The sequence below is a fragment of the Falco naumanni genome, chromosome 7 (assembly GCF_017639655.2).
Source record: "Falco naumanni isolate bFalNau1 chromosome 7, bFalNau1.pat, whole genome shotgun sequence".
NCBI classification, from domain to species: domain Eukaryota; kingdom Metazoa; phylum Chordata; class Aves; order Falconiformes; family Falconidae; genus Falco; species Falco naumanni.
Window position 1 is genome coordinate 62,729,265 of NC_054060.1, and position 18,972 is coordinate 62,748,236.

Here is an 18,972-nt window from a genome sequence, read left to right on the forward strand (position 1 = left end):
GTTCATGGGTGCACCTTGCTTCTTGGCACACCAGTGACCACAGCTGGACATGTGCTGGAGCACAGGACGCCGTGTTTGCCTTTGGTCGGAGTTGCTTCACATTTTGCAGTAACACCTTTGAGAAAGATCAGGGAAAACTGTTCCAATACTCTCGCTCTGAGTGATTTTGCTGGGGCAGGGGGGAAGAATCCTCACATTAAAAAACAGGTATCTTCTAATTTAAAAAAAAAAAAAAAGTCATTCAAAGTTTTTTAATCAGCTGAATCGTTCACCAAGAAAGTAACAACAAGAGGGAAGAGCCCCATGTGATTCCCTTTCCCAGGTCAGTCACACTGAGGGTTTCTAGCTTTAGGGCTACTCAGCTCATCCATGAGATCATCCCTCTCTCAAATTCCATATGTATTTGGTTATTCCATCTCTGAAACACGTTTCCGTGCTTTGTATTTCTTTTAATTACCTTCTCCTGGAGAGACTTTTCTCTTCCATCTACTCAGCTGGATGTTCCTGGCCATGCTGGAAGGCAGGGCTGGCTTCCAGCCCTGGGTCCAAGACAGCTTCGACTCTTGCTTTTCTGGTTCAGTGGGGGAGTTAAGCCAAGCGATCACAATAGCAAATCAGGACAGCCATAAAATTCACGATCATGTCTGATTTATAAAGATAACATTGTATTAAATGCAAGATATGTTCTGAGGTTATTAGTTACAGGCTTTCTTCAGCCGGTCATTCCTGAATGGTGCCATGCGCTTTGCTGCTTGATTGATTTATATGCCTTTATGATTTTAATTAATACTGTTTTCATCAGAGCCAATTACTAGTGATTGGAAAACGCCAGGCTGTTCAGTTATCTATGCCAGCGTTTGGGAATTATTCCCATGGTTTTTATTTCTGAAATCTATTGAATGGCATCAAGAACACTGAAAAGGCCATTTAAACACTGGGGAAAAAAATAATGCTTGTACTTCTGGGAAAACATTTATGGTGATTCACATTTTGGAAACTGAAACACTATCAATGTTTTATTCCCAGATTATTTTCCAAGAAAAAGCTTGGATCCATTGCTGAATCATTTTCTTCAACATACTTAGGCTCATACTGAAGTTGGATCATGCAGAGAAGGCTGGAAGACTGTGCTGAGGGAGGGGGTCAGGGGACTCCTCCATCCTCCATCCTGTGACATTAGCCCAGAGGCATGGAATAAGCCTATCTAAGTCTCTAAGAGACATTCAGATCCTACCTGGCTGTAGCAGAGGTATACACGCAGTAGATGTTAAAGGATCAGGCTAAAAGTGTTTCTCTGTTCAGCGGTCTAGGCAAACTGCTTTGCACAGAAAAACAGAAAACAGAAAAACACTTAATAAAACTCATTAGCTGAGAATATACCCACTTGAAGATGGGATTATTCATTGTATGGGAATAAAAAGTCTCCAGATCTTTATTATAACTATTTTAGAGTTGGTTTTTTCCCTGGTGGAAAGAGGGTAAAAATCTTGTTCCATCTTGATGTGAGTGAGAGCTAAGAATTTTGCAGAAACTGAAGCCTTGTAAGAAAATCTCCAATGTGCACTTGTATAACAGGTTTTGAGCGAGTCTGGCGCAGTGTTTACTACCACAGTATAAAGGGCTGGGTTCCTTGATGTATATTTCTAGTTGGCATTTTATCAAGGAAATAAACCTTGATTTTTCTTTATTTTGTGACATGTGGATTGAACCTACATTTTCTCTGTCCAAAGCCTTGATTTAAAAGCATTAGATCATTAAATTAAGTGCTTTTGCATAAGCCTAAAACTGTAACTGAACAAATTATTTATGCAGAGAGAAGCAAGATAAAGTTTCTTTCAAGAGTTCTTTAACATATCAGATTGATAAGAGTCAAAACACCTTTACTGCCATTAAATATTTACCAAGACTTGGCTTTTGGAAGAGGGGCAGTTCAGTGCAGTGTGTTTGGCTCCATGCAATGCTATTGATTAGCTATCAGAAGGACATAGTTAATGGGTAACTGGAGGTATTACAGAGCGCTCCACATTCTTGTCAAGTCTTTTCTCTGAAGATGACCTAAAATAAAGTCAGTTACAACTGGTGTTCACCTCGCGACAGATTGCACAAGCTCACCTACGGTATGAACAAAAGGTTCACAAGAATCAGTTGACCAGGGCTTAAGCAATCCTTTCTAGTAGTTGTTGTCATCACTGCTGGACTTTAGAACTGCACATGTTTACATTTAATTAGAAAGAACACACAGTTTACATCGCACAGTAGCTATCAGTATCGAATCAGAATTGATTTCCGCTCTCTTTCTCATATGACGGTTTCCTTCAGACTAATTAAAAAAGGGCACATAACAAAATGACTCATACAAATTTTAAAGCAAAGTAAACACTATTCCCTGGAGACAAAAATAAAAGTCAACAGCGTATAGTCGTTACATTGAGCTTGTTTTCAGGTGATTCTGATGCCTGCATTATGGTACATGTCAGTACTATCAGACTTATGTGGATGTATACGTTGATGTATGTATGGAGTACCCTTTGCACTGAGTGGATGCTTCTCTGGCTGTTTCAGTTTTCAGGGTCAGGATTCTTACTCGTTTCACCTGAGTTGTTGCAATTTGTTTAATACAAGAGGTGATTCACTAGTATTACTACTTTTGCAGAAGAATTTTGTCCTTCCAGGTAAAATTGTCTGTGTGTAGGTCACTTATGTAAAATGGAAGTCAGGAGCCATTGTCCTTACTAGTGAGAAGCTGCAAAGGAAACTAAAGGCACAGACAAAACTAGCCTTAACTTCATGCATAATTTGTAACAAAGAAATCTCTACTAGATTTTGTTAGTTATGCAGGCAAATCTGAATTCAAACTATGGTGACAGGAGATGTCATTTGAGGCTCCTAGCACAAATGCCTGACTCCTGAATGTGCGCATTCTTTGTCACCAGGAAAGATTTCCATGCTTGGCATTTTGGTGAGGAAAGGTTGATGCCAGCAATTTCCCCTGTACTCTCAAGTCCGTGGGAGCTGGAGGGGTTGCAGTCCAGACCAGATCGGGGTGTGGAGCTGTAGGAGCTGATGCTGAAAGGCCTGCTCAGGCGGCCTGATGTCCGTTTATCCCATAATACCCTGGTTTTCATATAGGAGATGGTGTTCAGAGTGAAGCTCTTGGCAAGGATCAGCATAAAAAGGGGAAAAGTAATACACACTGCATCTATTTGCTACCTGGTTTAGTTGGTGTACGGGTGGCTCTGTTGTTTTAGTGCACAACCAGAGTTACTGCTTCCTTAAGTTCAGCTTTGAGTAAAAAGATGCACTTTAAGATGTTCTTAAAACTGATATTGTCAAAAACATACTCAAAGTATAAAAAATAAACCGCTATGACCTTTAAGGACAAGATCCTCTGTCTCTTTTCCACCAAGTTTGTGTTTCTGCAAATCCCTGACACAGGCGATTTCCCTGCTGGCCCTCAGCCAGGGCGGCTGGCTCCTCACCACCCACATACACACCCCTTCAGTGATCCATGTCAACCCAGTGGCTCCGGCAGCCAGCGCAGGGGCTGCCAGTTCAGCCCAGAAACCGGGAAGGTGAAAATACCTCTTGTCTTTGAGCTGGCTGTGCCCCTCCTCCCTCCCTCCCTCCCTCCCTCCCCGCCACACGCAGCAGAGCGGGGTCTGCTCTGCCCCCCGCGATGCTCACGCGTGCTGGGGAAGGCGGCCAGGGTTTTGCGATACGCGGTACAACCATGGAGTCGCTGGCACCATCTTAAACAGCCTTTATATTCAAATACTGAGGTCGCTCTTGATGAGTTGATGCCAGTTCTGTCTTCGATTAATAGATAAGGTTCCTTCTGTATTTGCAGTGTTACCTAAACAATCTATTACTGTAGGGAATAACTGCAGTATTACAAATACTAAGTTAAAGTTATTTTGTTAACTAAAGCCATTGGCAAATATTTAAGAATGGCCAAAGCATATGAATTGACAATAAAGAACAGATACAAGGTAGCAGAATTCTTTCCTGTAACTTCTGGTATGGTAAAGTAAACGTAGAACAAAATAAAATTATTGTTGCAATTTCAGATTAATTTTACTCAGTTAGAAGCAAGCTTTTAGGGCTGGATAGTTTCATTCTGTGAATGCTTAGGCTAGGATATGCTAATACAGCTAATTCCCTGTCAAAACATGACAGGAACATTTTATGGCAAGCGTGGTTCTAGAAATAACATGTAGCCTAGTAAAAAACTCTGAAGAGTATCCACAGTAGTTGTTCTTGTATTGAAAACACAGTCCCCTGATTCGTGGAAGAAATTTGAGGAATTTTGTGAATCTGTGTCTTGCAATTAACACAGGTACATTGTGGAACTGTGAAGATGTTTTTTTATTTTATATATATATATAATTAATATAAGTAATGTTAACATGTATCAAGTAATATTCAGTATTAAAGCATAAAAGCTACAGCAGCCTCTTCTGTAAACTCAGAATATCTGAGAGTTGAGTATGTGTGAAAAGAGCTAATGCTGAGTTATCATCTTCCAGACTCTAATTAATCAATTAGCGATAACAGAGACCCCAGCTCTAGATGCATCATGTGCTCAGGAAATTCAGGTGCATTTCTTAACTACAAACTATTGACTGCTAATCTAGCCAAAGACGATAGTACCACAGCTGCAAAAAATCTCGGAAATGCTTCTTTCCAATCATCAGTTTCCTGTATGTTTTGCACTGTTTCAACCAAGCATTATTAATCATCCAGAAACTATTTTTGTGGGGGTCCTGGCCCATTTGATGGTGCGGCGAATGCGAGGAATGATAGGTAGTGCTGGATGTCATGCGCATATCGCTGTCACGTGAGGCTGTGCTATCTGAGCAATTTGCCCAGTGGCTGCATGAAGTGAACTGGAGACATCTGATTACTGTGCAACTTCATAAATGAAGGGTTTGTAATGGAGGTATGGTTCCCGATTATTTCTTGTTGAGAGCATGTCTCAGCAGTCCTTCAGCTTCAAGAAAGGCTCAGATGATTAAATCACATGCCTCATGTCCTTACTACCTCTCCTGAGCTGGTCGCAGGGGAATGGTGTTGGTACTGGGGAGCGAAAATGAGGCCCAAAGGAAAATACGTGCTGCTTGGCATGATCAGCAGAACAGCTGGGTTCAGTTTTGTCCTAAATTCAAACTTTGCTGCATCTAACTTAGCTCTTTCAAAATGATGGGTCTCTTTTCAGTAGTGAAGCTCAGGGCGCCTTGCAAAGGTAGTGTTGCGATTGCTCTTTCTTAAAGATGAGGAGACTGAGACCCAAGGAGGGAAACTGTGTTTGCTAATGGCCTTTCATTTGAATTTGTTGAAAAATTGAAGTTCTAAGATGGATGATGATCAGTTCCAGCTTTCACTGTAGGTAATGAACCTGTGCTTGAATCATCCAGTGTCCAGACTGTTTGGACCCTTGTACAGGTTGCAGGTTTCTCTAGATCGTTTCTGGAGAGAAGGCTGAAACAACCCACTGCTCACTGTGGATCCATATTCACCCATCATTGCGTCTGGACAGTGTGGACATGCACCATCAGTGCTGATCTGTCAACATGTTACCCTCTAAAATCCTGAGGTTATACCACCAGCCACCACAGAGAAGAAAACCAGTGGTGGGCTCTGTTCAGCAAGTGCTTGTCATTGGGTTTGGTGAGAGAATATGAAATAAAGAGGAGCCTGAGCTCATCCTAGAGGAGGAACGTGTGGGTACCCCACACAGGAGAGCGATGCTGCGCTGGACTGTGACCCAGCAAAGAACACGCTCTGTGCTACACACCTGCCCTGCAGTTATAACGTGGCCTGTGGCCTGTGCACCACAGAGGCCAACACATCTGCTGTCTTCGGTTAAATTAGCGAGAGATGTTTGGGTGGTTGTACTGAAGAGAAAACAGAGTCCTCTTAACTCGTATAATTGCAGGTGAAGGAAGGCTGGTAAAATATTTGTCTATGGTAGGGCAATGCCATCTAGTTACCAGTCTGCCAGCTGTCAGGCTCCTGACTCACATGTAATGCAAACTTGACCGTTTCATATCCTCTGCTTTATAGCAAAATGTCAAAGTTCTTCCAGGTCTTATGGGCTTCGTTTTAATATCGTCTTATTGCAGTGTTGCCTAAGGGCACCTCTGAGGTAGTATTTTCAAGGTATCGATGCTGCCTGGCCCTTGAGTGCACTCAGCGGTGTGAAGGGACCCTCGTCAAAGCCATCTTGAGTGCAGGCTGAGGTCTCCAGAACTTGAGTGTCAGAAACATTTGTGGTGAAAACCAAGGTCAGACCTACATGCCTTTAGGAACGTTGGATATGTTTATCACAGGGGTGGGGGAGGAGGGAGGGGACGAACAGGGAATGTTTGTTTTTTGCTGGGGTTTTTTTTCTTCCTTTAGGTGGAAGGTTTCTCTGTGTTCTTCAGTAATTGCTTCAGGTGGAAAATCATTTCCCACCTTGCAGCAAAAGTATGCCTGGCAAGGAGAGAAGTGTTATAAGAGCAGCACTTCATACAGTTGATTTTCAGCCAAAGTCAAGTCCCTCTGGGAGCAGTTACAACTGGTGAAATTTTTTAGCAGGCTTGAAGCTACTCTGACTTTGGGGCTGGGGAAGCCTCTTGCTATCTGCAGGAGCGACATAAGTGACACATCATCACATGTCACTTTTTCTTCTGCCTAGACACAGTTAAGGTGGGCCCTTGAAGCTCTCAGACCCAAGCTGGAGCAAGAAAGCGGCCATGCTGCCACAGTAAAGCAAAAGGCTTACTATAAAGAACATGTGAATTACTTAAATCAATAAATTGTTTGAATGCTTCTGTCACCAATTCTTCAGGCCTAGGACTCCCCTTTATATTTCATTTATAGCAGCAATATTCTTTGAAGAAATAATCTTCAGGACATTAATGAAGGAATTTCAAATTAGTAAGTATCAAAAGAGACTAAATAAAAGTATTGTAGCAAAGCACACATTGATGGAAATCTGCCAACTGCATGCTTTTGGAAAAATAAAGAATTTAAAACATGTATCAACCACAGTACCTTTATCTGGAGGAATCACACTGGCTACAAAATATATACACATCAGAATCTATTGATCACTCAGGTGCAGTCGTTGTGAGTTAAAACACGTAACTGTATTGCATACTGTATTGTTCGTGGCCAGTCTTTGAGAAGGAGCCTGGTTCTAGCCACATTGGGCCAGTATTTTAGAATCTAAATAAATTACTATATTTTTCATATGTTCTGGAAAAAAAACTCAGCTGGTGTGAACAAGTTAGACTATTTAGGCTATCTTCCCTTTTTTGTAATCAGGGACACATATATTCACTGAAGAGTTTAGCTTCTCATCTGTCTTTTCTTTCTTTTAATCTTGTGCCAGGTGTTTAAGAAGTGGGCAGCTGTGGTATTTTGGTAACCTGCTTTCAGCATTATTTGCATACTTTTGTATTTTTCCATGGTAATCAATGCTCAACCATAGTGGAACTTCAATAAATTTTGTGTGCAACAGTTAAGTTTATTTTTAATGAGTCTGTTCTAGGGATTTTAATGTCCCTTTATAAATATTTATATTTTCAGTATGTCTTCATTTAATTGAAAAGGTTCTTCAGATTCTTTCCAGACAACCGCAGCTAGTAGGTGTAATGACATATCAACACTCTGACCTTTTAGCTTCTGGATTTCTGTTAGTTCATCAACATTTTGGTTGTCCATGTATATTATATTTTAGTTTGTATATGATTTTCCTCTATGGGCTGTTGGAATGAAGGGTGGTTTCCGTACAAACACCTTAACAAACTGGAAAGGAGGAAAGTATGCTATTACATACTAGCAGCTGTCATGTAGATTGTGTCTCGAGTATTGTAATCGGTGCACACTGCTACTAGAAATCCACACTGAAATAATGTTTGATATTTGCATGGTCATCAGTCAGAGGAATGGTCTTGAGCCATATTCATCAATACAGCAACAGTTTCTGATATTCATGAAGTTGTTTTGAAATTACCTCAATTATTTATCTAAAAGCATAAATTGCTCATTGCAATATCTTGTTGCCATCACTTCTGTTACAAATGACTTCCATTAATTTCTTCCTCTACCATGTCATCAATGTCATCTTCCACTGGTGTAAAATTCACCAGTGAATTGTGGCTATGAAAAGATGGGAAGCAATTGTTGCTAATCCCACAGAGAGCTTGCTGGTGCAGGCTCCTCCCCACATAATCAGCTATTAATATGATTTCTACCACTGCACCTGAATAACTCAAGCAACTGGCTACCTACTGATTCCTTAGGAAATAATTTCACAGTTAACAGTGTCTTCATTGAGAAATTTTTACCTGATGCACCATCTTCTTTATTCTCCTTTCTTCTCATTATTTATAGGTAACCTCTCGTTCTAATATCCTTTTTGCTGGTTTGCATAGCTATTGTTAGCTGATCCAGGCATATTTGTGTCTTTTAGCTTCATGAATCTGTTGCCTTAAGACTCTTTTCAATGTCATATTTAATTTATGATCCCCCTTTGATTTGTCCAGAACTTTTTGGCACACAAATACAAAGCATGTAGTACTGCATTTTGGGTTGTACAATGGAATAGCATTATTTTTGTGATCTTTGATTTGATATCTCTATGAATATACCGCAAAATCATGTATAAAACTGAATGGGTTGAGTGTACATCCATTGGTGCTTCACTGTGAGATACATGGTAAACGTGTCTACTTTTTGCCTGAGTGAAGCCAAAACAGTGGGTCAGAAAGGACCTTGCAAGAAATTATAGTGGAGGACACTGCAGGTATTGAAATGTCCCATGATTAAACCATGATGCTGGTAGGTTACCTATCCCTGTCTACTATAGAGAGGCTATTTAAGACACAGTATGTTCTAGTACAGTTTATTACTAACTTATTTAAACCAACATCAAGAAATATTTTAAGTTTCTTCTCACAAAAATATTGACCAAAGACCTTTAGAATTGCTTAGTGCATGCAAATTGTTGCTATTTCTAAGTAATCCTGCTGATTTAGAGATTTTCAGTTGTGTATTGGAGCATTTTGATTCTTTTCATTATACTGAAAAATATGCAATTATGCAAATAAACCCCCTGTAGTTGGTGAGTCCACTTGCTAAGAGTCCTGTATAATACATCAGTAACTTACACTGATTAATTCAACTTCATGTAAATCACAGTAACAACTTTTTGCTGCAGCTCAAAGGTGATCAGGAAGATGCCACAGCTGAAAAATACTGCCTTGTGAGGTTTTGTTGAATAGGTTTTGGCTTTTTTAAATTTTGGTAATTGTTACATACTTGTGGAAGAGCCTGGTGGAAACAGGATGTTCTTTTTGTTCTCTGTCACTTTTGAAATAAAATTTGTTTTGGTATTAGTGTATGTGGGTCCGTGTATGATCATATTTGAAAAGTTAAATTGAGTGTAATACTCTTGCAGCTTGTCCTTAGACTGAAACTGAATAACACGCGTGATTTTTTTTCCCCAGCTTATACAAATCTTCGTCTGAAGGAACGTGTCTGAAGGACCAGCTGAACTGTGTACTCGGTACTGCTGAAGGTGGACCACAGGGCAGGGTGGATGTTGTGACCCTTACCTATCGCCAGATTGAAGGTCTGGCAGCTCAGCTGCAGCAGGCTCAGTCAGAGCAAAAGGACACCGAGCTGAAGCTCCAGAAAGCCCTGGAGGCTTCACGGGAGGCCAACGAAAAAGTTCAGAAGTAAGTTCCACTTCCCTTCTTTCAAGTGAAATGGCAGTTGGAAACCAAACGGAATGTTGTTTCTTCTGATACTTTGTCCATCACTGCAGGTGTGGTGGTGCTCAGAAAAGGTCCTTTCAAATGATTCCTCCCTTGTCATCCGTTCAGCTCATTGCCTAGTCAGTGGGAAGCCCATCACTGTAACGGTTTTACAGTAGTACACAAATCAATGTGCCTCTCGTTACTGTTGCAGAAACTGCTTTCTACATGTGCAAGGCACAGAGAAAGTGTTTTCATCTCCTATGAACGATTTTCGCTGTGTTTTTACCCCATGGCAACCCTATGGCAGCAGAGTATTTGCCTTTATAATTGTATCGTAGGATATTGAGGTTCTGATTTCTGGGCTGTTACACGCCTGGCCGGTTTCATGCCCTGGTAAGTGCTGGTGGGGTTGTTTAGGGGGAGGCTTCAAAATCTCACTGAAACCAACAAGAAGTCTTCTCTCCCGTCATAAGATTTCCTGTTAAAAGGTTACTGAACTCCAGACCTGAAGTTCGTCTCTACTGAAGTCCTTATTGCCGTGTTTGTTATTACTACCACACAAGCCTTTAAAAGTCTGGTTGTGGGACATAGGCAAACATGTAGGCAGAGCCTCTTCACGGTGTGGCACTTCTCATCTCTGCGTTACATTCATCAGCTGCAAAATACCGCTCTCTCACCCTTCCAAGGGGATCGATGCTGAACTGATGCTAATTTTCCTGTCCGTCCATATTTGTCTTCAACTTGAATGTCTGCAACATATTTCCAGAGTAGCCAGAAATTGGCTTATAATACGTTGCAAGTGCCTAATAAGAGTTCTCTCTTGTTTAAAAAAATACATGCTGAGTTCTCCTATTTAAAAAAATATATTATTTTTTTTATATTTTCGATTTATTAGGAACTACATAAAATATAGTTAAGATAGATATAGGTATGAAGATACGTATTTTCAGGTATCTGTTTAAAACCTCCAGTGATTGATTGAGAATCATTCAGATCTTTTTTCTGAACACTTAAATATATTTGAAACTTCAGCAGGTGCACACTTGATAAAAATAAACCTATGAAAATAATTACAGCATGTTAAAAAGAATATTGGCTGAACCTTTCTGTACATTGTTTAAAGTTGTTGTTTCATTTTATTTTATTTATAAACATTTACTAACCGTAGGTATTTAAGTGAAGGTTGGTTTTTGATTGGTTTGTGGCCTTTTTTTAGTGAAACAGTCTCGTTTAATCTGTGTAACCAGGGTGGCTAGAGTAGAAGTGCAGCCACAACTTAAATTAAAGTGATGGTAATGCACTGCTGTAGTGAAAAGAATTTATACAATTTAACATGCTCAACTACTTGGGAAAATTTTGGTCAGGTTATTTTTCATTATTGCTGAGATCAGACCACTGAGCCTATAGCAAAATTAAACAATTGGGTGAAGTCTTTTGATGACAATAGCATGCCCTTTTTACCAAGAAAGTGTGGAAATGCTCTGTGCGTCTTCCCAGCACCCGGAGTCATCCACCCCCATCTTATAATTCAACCTGCAAACAGATTAAGCAGCTGAGTTTGTGGAAAGTGTGTTTACTTTGAGCTAAGAACCCTTGTGTGACACTATAGAGATTCCTCTGACACCTCTGGGAGAGCTACACAGACAGTTCGTACTCATCAGCAGGGAAACCGGGCTGAGAATTCCCAATTTCTTTGTAACCTCAACCGCTTCATACAAATCAGTGTTTGGCAATTAGGCAGGAACTCATTTGTTAGCTTTAGCTTTTTATTTCAAAGATGTAGGATGTTCTACATTTCAGAAAGGAACTGACAATTTATAAACCTGTCAACAGAAAGGCTTCTTGGTATTAATTACAGTAGTATTAATTATTAGCACTGTTTCAAGAGGATGCTTATTGTAATTTAAAATGTGGCACTACAATTCATAGGCTAAATAGGGTTCTAAAACATCTGTTTTCTTGGTTTCTTTCAAATGTTCAATTAAAATTCAGTTCTGACATACGAGGGAAGTATTTTTAGCCACTGTATGGTCTCTCAGTATTATTTGGTAAAATAGCTGAATAATGTAGCAACAGTTAAAAATCAGAAGAGGAAAATAATTATGAGCTTTATTAAGAAAAAACATAATTAGAATAATTAAAATAATGTTGAAAAATGGTGGACTTTGTATCTTCATACCACGTAATTTTACTGATGCTCCCTATGCCTTTGCTAACCTGTTCTCTGGCAACACTAAAGAATTTTTTAGTATTCTTAAAAACTTTTGCCTTCAGCATCATATGCAGAGTTTGAAATAGAGATGTAATTTCTCCACGGCATCGCCATCATGTCAGCCATTTGTGTACCCACCTGCAATTGTTGCTCTCTAAACATGAGATCCAAGTCAGAATAGTGGTCCTGTGTTTTCCGTCAGGACACAAAGCATCTAAAAAATTTCTGGATCCTATCCCACATGAAACGGCAGCTGGGAACCAGAAGGGGGATATATTGGAATCTGCTTATAGTGAACTTGGATATAGTAAAATTCTGTTTATACTGAAGTAGGGTGAGCATCTCGCATCAGCTCACCGAAGTGTGAGACATAAATTGCGACTGTGTGCCCTTGCCTCCAAAGATAATTCACCATCCTAGTGGGGGGTGGGCGGGGTGTGAAACAGAAAACGTTGATGCTCAGAGAGCGACCACACAGATTTAGCAGCATTTGTTTGAACCTGTTTTGACTTTGAAACACTAACAAGATACACATTAGACTTTTAAGAGAGCACCGTTCTAGCTTATAAAGGAAATACATGTTTTAACCCTGTGGCGTATGTAAATAAATACACATATGCGCACACATAACACGGTACATATTTATTCAACAGGAAATTATGGGCATCTGCGCGATAATATTTTTAACCTATACTCTGTAGAACGGCTGTGACTATAATTTTCTGTATTTAATTAATGTTTTTAATTCATGGTTACAAACAAAAAATTAGGACAGCGGTGCAGAATTCACCAGGAGCGTTGGCACAGTGCCACAGGCCCCCTGCAAGTTTGTCCTGCTGGAGAAGCCAGGAGCCAGCTGGTGCAGCCCCAGCAGGGAAATGGGGCTGACCTGGAGAAGGTGACTGGAAAAGCCTCTGAATTAATTAATGCCTCTGCCAGCAGAGGAAGCAAGACATTTTAAAACTGTCCTTCCTGCTGGAACCTCTGGGATTGAGGAGTGGCTACAGATGTCAGTGAGATCAGAGGAGGTTATAATGTAATACCAAATCAATATTAGCCAATTATCAGTAAAGGTTGAGACCACTTTTGATGTGTTTCTTTCCAGGAAATTTTTCTGCAGCAGCTTTGCAGCTGGAGTGAATTTTAATGCAATTTGTCTGTTGGAGGGCTTCTGGTTTTTTCTCACAATTTAATGACTCTAGCTTAGCAAAGCAGAGCTCTCTGCAAGTGAGCGCAGTCACGCTTGCACACTCACATAGCTGTGCAAGGTGGCAGCGGAGGATGTGCTTGTAGAATTTCTATGTAATCCTCTAAAAGTAAATACAAATCCACAAAGTAATGGTGCAACACTAAAATATACAGGTATGAAAATAAGCATAAATGGTGAGAAACATGCTGCTTGTGTACTCCAGTCAAGGTAGTTCTGACTATGAGCAAAGCAAATACAAAAGTGATGTAAAACAGGAATTATTACTTCGTTTGTTCTTAACTGTTTATTAAAGAGACCTTTTCTTTTGATTTGGGGTTTTTTTTCTTTTAAGGAGGAAGTCAGGAGAGTTACAGATTTAGATAAAGTATTCCAGTGGACTGAATACATAAGAAACCTAAGTGATCTTCTAAATAAGCAGATAGTTTTATCAAAGGAGATTACTCTCTCTCATAAAATAAATACTACCCTTAATAACATTTGCTTTACCTCTTAGGGTGTGATTTTTTTGGCCACCTAACTCATTGTTCCTGGAGCACACCCTTTCTTTGAGTAGCCCTGGCTTTCCCTCCTGCATTTCTGAACATGCTCTCTCTGCTTTTGTAGTTGCTCACTGAGTTTCTCAGCTGATGCAGATCAATAAGTCAATCGATGACACAATAAAAACAAACAGTTCTTCCCAGCCTTCAACACAATTGGAATGAATACAAAAAATGGGAAGGAATAAGAAGCAAGTGTTTATGAAGTGGTTAGGGTCCCCCCCTTTTGCAACTAAAACTAATCTGCCTTCCAAGTACAGGAGCTGTGTGCGTTTCACACCAACATCCAAGACGTTCTCCAGTGCTGGCTGGAGGGTCTAATCTTCCTCAGAATGATCTGAGCAGTGCAGTTCAAGAACAAGAATGAATATTTGAATAATCACACCACAATGTGAGGTGACCCTCTGACAGGGGACTGACCAGATACACATATGGATTTTGGGAAGACGCTCTGATGCTCTTTTTTAACACAGCTGTGAGAAGAATGTGGCTAAGACCCAGTAGTCTTTCTGGAGTATAGCTGGCAAAGGAAACCATGAGGAGAAGAGAATTTAACACATGGGTGTAAGAGAGTCCGCTTCATTGATGCGATCTGAGGGGAATGTCTAATGACTGGAAGAATCAAACTTGGCAATGAAAACACAAAGCTCTTTTCATCAATTCGAACGCAGACTCTAAAGCTGCAGATGGTTACCTCCGGCCTTGCCTATTCAGTGTGGGGTTGTATAAAATGGCACTTTGGTGAATACTAATAGATCAAAACAAAGATTTAATAACATAAAGATGTGGTGTTCGTTTTTGAATGAGGATACAGGTCGGTGTCTCAGAAAAGAGTGAAATAAGTATCTTTATGTATGGGTCTAAAGTCTCTGGAGATTTTTAACTGCAAACATGATATCTTTAGTGTGCAGATTGTATTCAGTACAGCACAGCTATGCAGGGAACAGGCTAAAAGCAAGGTTTCTGAATTATTATACTAATCGAGCCTCTTTGCAACATGCAAGTGTTGTTAACTGGTTATCTCCCTTTTACAATCACACCTGCGTATATTTAGTTGAAGTATACGTTGTAGCTTGTATGCGTTCAGTCACTCGTTGTGGATAAGAATGGAGCTAGTTAATTAGAAATTGCAGGCAGAAGCACTGCACAAAAGAAACAAGTTGTACATTCACCAGGACTTAAAGCTATTTGTTTTGGAGGAACCGCCAAATGTTAGAGAACTCGTTTGGCTTTATTTTAAATTTTAGATATATATTTTTTCAATTTTCATCTTTCAAAACAATAAACATCATTTGATTTCTTGCTTTATTAAGAGGTTACATTTAGATGTTCAGACTTCCCTATTAAAACTAGACTGCTTTTTTTTTTTTTTTTACTTACAAAACTGTGTTCTGGTGAATGTCAAATCAACACGTTAACCACTGGAAGCTTCATAGATATTAATAGTTCACTGATTTGTGTCAGTAAATAATTTAGCAACTGTCAAAAGTGATTTTGCTTTTAATGAAAACCACTGTGCTGCCTGCTGCTGTGAAGTTCTGCTGGGATTGAATAGTTGGTAATCTTTTAATATCATATAGGGAATAATCTGATTGGTGCTGGCATTTTGAATTGTAAAGTAAGTTCTGGTGACTTGTTGAAGAATGTAGATGTAGAGCTAGTTTCTTAGCTGGAGCAAATTCGCTGTAGCTCTGTCGCACTGTGTTGCATTCAGTTGTCCCCGTTGAGGATACGACCTGTATTTTACTGAGAAAAAGATGATGCTGGGTACATTCAAAAGATGAGCAAGTGAGGGCAAAGTGCTGAGAATCCTTCATTTGCTATAGCGAGCCCCGGGAGACAGTGGTTATGAGACCTATGGAAGGGGACGGGGAGCTGAGGAAGACAACTCTTGTGGCAGTCTAAGGTACCAATGGAAACTAGCAATAGCTCTGGACTTTCAGAACTGGATCAAAAGTTCTTAAAGGAGATGCAACGTGGAAAAAACTGCTTGATGAGGACTGATGTGTTGGCTGCCTTGTGCAATGATTAAAAACAGATTATAAGCTCCACGGGGCCCATAAGAGATACACAATCTCCACAGGCGGGGTTTTATGGTGTTTAGGAAACCCACACTAGCCAGATGGAAGATTCCCAGGCACGCAAAACTACCACATACCCCAAAGAATTCTGCAGAGTGCAACAGAGATGATGCAAAATTTCTTTGGCGTGCAAGACATGAATAGAAACATGAGAAAGTCTGAAACACAAGATCTAGTAACAATCACATCAAATCATATACAAAAATATTACCATTAACTAGAGTAGCAATAACAGGCAGTGTGAATTTATTGGATTTAGGGGTGATAGGCTTGGAAGTAGTCTGCTTTAGGAATTCAGTGAGGAATTAGGACTAATTGAAATGTGTAAAGAAAGTCACGTGTGATCTAACTGAAAACACTACATAGTATGGTCAGAATTCATTTAAATACTCTGAATTCTGCACTTACGCCAGTGACTCCTCTCAGAAATTAGACTGCACTAACATGCACGGTGAAATGATGAACTAAAAAGTCTTATAGAGATACCTGTTTGTTGTAATAAAAGAATTGAGTAAGCCAGTGAGGTTATGTGCAGCCTCAGAGAAATTCAACATATAGAGTGAGACCAATTTTCTGGGTCTGGAGGCAATAAAATACTGAACTAGTATTCAAATCTAAGGCGAGCTGAACAAATTCAGTCACTGGTGGCGTATTCTCTGGACTGTTGTAGGTATGCCGTGTTTCTGCACCACTAGCAGATCTTGTCTCCCTTGGTAAGGCTAAGGTATTATTCATGCTGTACAAAAGGAGATGTATCGCTTTTGCAAAGCTGTAATGAAATGTGTTTTCTGCACTGGATTATATTCTCTTTATTGGATGACACTTCACTTAGAATTTTTGAATTGTGTACTTCGTGTTACAGTCCAGGTAAAATTTGCAGGATGTGACGGAGGGAGTGCCTGATAACTTAGTGCCACTAACACTGATAACTTCCCAGGCCAGAGAAGGGAGGACTTGGGTTAGCATAAGCAGAAAACTCCTGACTGGAAAAGTACAAAACTTTTTGTCTTCTCTGCTTGGATTCCTTAGAGACCCAAATGAAGAAGCACGTGCTGAACTGGAGCAGTGCACACTGGTTGCACAGAGACCCACACAGAGCAGTGTGACCTCAGATGTTTTCATTCAAAAGCTTCCTTGGTATCTGTGTCCCCCGGTTTTCTAAGTGGTTGTCTGGGAGCAGGGGTACTCCTCCACGGTAGGAAGGAATGGAGCTAAGGTTCCTCCTCCGTCTGAGGTTCAGGTCTCCTGTACCTCAGAGGGATGTTTTAGCCACACATGTTTGGTCTGGGTGCTCTCTATTCCTTGCCTTGGAGGAGTATCACATAGCAAAATAATGCAGGCTTCCCAGATCAGAGAGCAATGAGCAGGCTACTCACCTCTGAGAAGCAAGACCTGGTTCTGACACTTTCCTTTAGGGCTTTTTCTCAGTTTTATCCAATGCCTATTGAACATAAATACAGAGCCAGTAGCAGAACACCCATCTCCCATTTCCCAGGTCAGCACCCTCGATCACCACCCACAGAATCACACCTCCAGGTCTAATAACATTTCAGATGTTTCTTCTGTAGAATTTCATGGCTTCAGAAAAAGTAGAGAAGACATTTTAACCCTGGAGTGTACTGCTCTCCTGAGAAGTTGCAGATGTGGGTTAAACCCAAGTTTTCCTTAGCTTGGCTGATTGCTCTAGCTGATGGTCAGTATAATTTTTTCACACTTGTTTTAAAAAGGAGGAGTGAGCACTGCTGTTATCTTTGTCACCTTAAAAGAAACAGGTGGCCTCAGGCTATCTGTAGCAAAGGGCAGCTTGAGGACCTCTGGACAGCTTGGATCAACCCACTTAAAGCAAGGGGCTGAGATTAAAAAAAAAAAAAAAAAAAAGAATAAACCCCTCCTATTTGGCAAATTTAGGAGCATCTTTCTCCTTAAACTAGTTGTTGCAAATCCCATCCCAAGATGCTGCCATGCTCTCTGTGCAGTCTGTAGGAGGAATGCACTGGTCCAGAGCTCACGTGGAGCTGCAGATCCTGTTCTCAACACCAGCATCCTGAAGGACAGGTTTGGTGATTCTCAGGATTACTACAGCTGAGACCCTTTGCAGTACTAATGAGTCAGAATATCTTTTAACATCTCCTTTTCATTTGAAAGTGACCCTTAATAGAGCAGTTTGTGGTATCAGTACCAAAACTCTCATACAGTTATAGTGTGGGATATTGCCAGGGCAGATGATGGAATGCCCTTCTCATGGTACTTTGGGTGGCATAAATTATAATGAAGCCTTTAGCATCTGATGGTTTCTGATCAATGCCAGGGTTGTGTTCAGTGGGGCACTTAACAGAATGAAGACAAAAGGTCCCAACCAAAAGGAATGACAGGGAAGCCTTTCCTGCATTTCTTGCGCAGCCAAGATATCCATTGACTGCAGGGAGTTTCACATGGATGAAGAATGCAAAACGGAGCATACAGTCTAAATCAAGTACTTATTTTCTTTGTGTAGCTATGGTTTGTATTTACTTAACCTCTGTAAATTGTGGATTGCAGTGCAGATATTGTTTTCTTAAAGTATGGGTAGTTACAATATAAACACAAATATTTATCATCATTTGAATATTTATCATCTCAGCCTTTCACGAAAATATAAGCAGTGCTCAAACTTCGTTCTCTCAAACACTAAAATGTATTCTATGAAAGTCAAATGTTTTCAGAGTCAACATAATCACAGCATCCCAGTTTTTGACCTGTGTGTTCATTTACAGTTTGCTTATAGCTGCTTCACAGAGATGGAAGTTTGTAGATTACAACATGGTTTTATTGATTTATCAGTAGCAAAATACACTAAGTATACTCAGTAAACTGGATCGGCTAGCTCTTGGGCTTGTATTGTATAATATCAGCTTGTTGTGGAATACTTCAGAACAAAATCAGAATGTTGGCATAGTTAACATCAATGGTGTAAACCAGACTTGCAAAGACTAATATTTAGTAAGACCAATAACACAAACAAATTAGATTTTGAAGTTGTTTGCCCAATAGCAAGAAGCATGCTGACACAGTATTTGTAAGCTTATAGTTAACCATTCTATGACAAATTATTAAATAACTTTGAACAGCAGATTGAGTGCTCCTTGAAGAACAGCAAGAAAACTTTTTCTCAGACTTGCTTTTTTTTCCAAGATGATAAAACGAG

General features: G+C 40.1%; 1 protein-coding gene across 12 annotated transcripts in view; it reads left to right on the forward strand.

The window, feature by feature from the left end:
• The window catches only part of MIPOL1 (mirror-image polydactyly 1), a 197,244-nt gene that overhangs the window by 161,934 nt on the left and 16,338 nt on the right, over positions 1–18,972 (forward strand). For all 12 annotated transcript variants that reach the window (XM_040599978.1, XM_040599985.1, XM_040599988.1 and 9 more), the window contains one exon: positions 9,498–9,728. In XM_040599978.1, the coding sequence (XP_040455912.1) occupies positions 9,498–9,728 (231 nt within the window). The remainder of the gene's footprint in view (positions 1–9,497; positions 9,729–18,972) is intronic.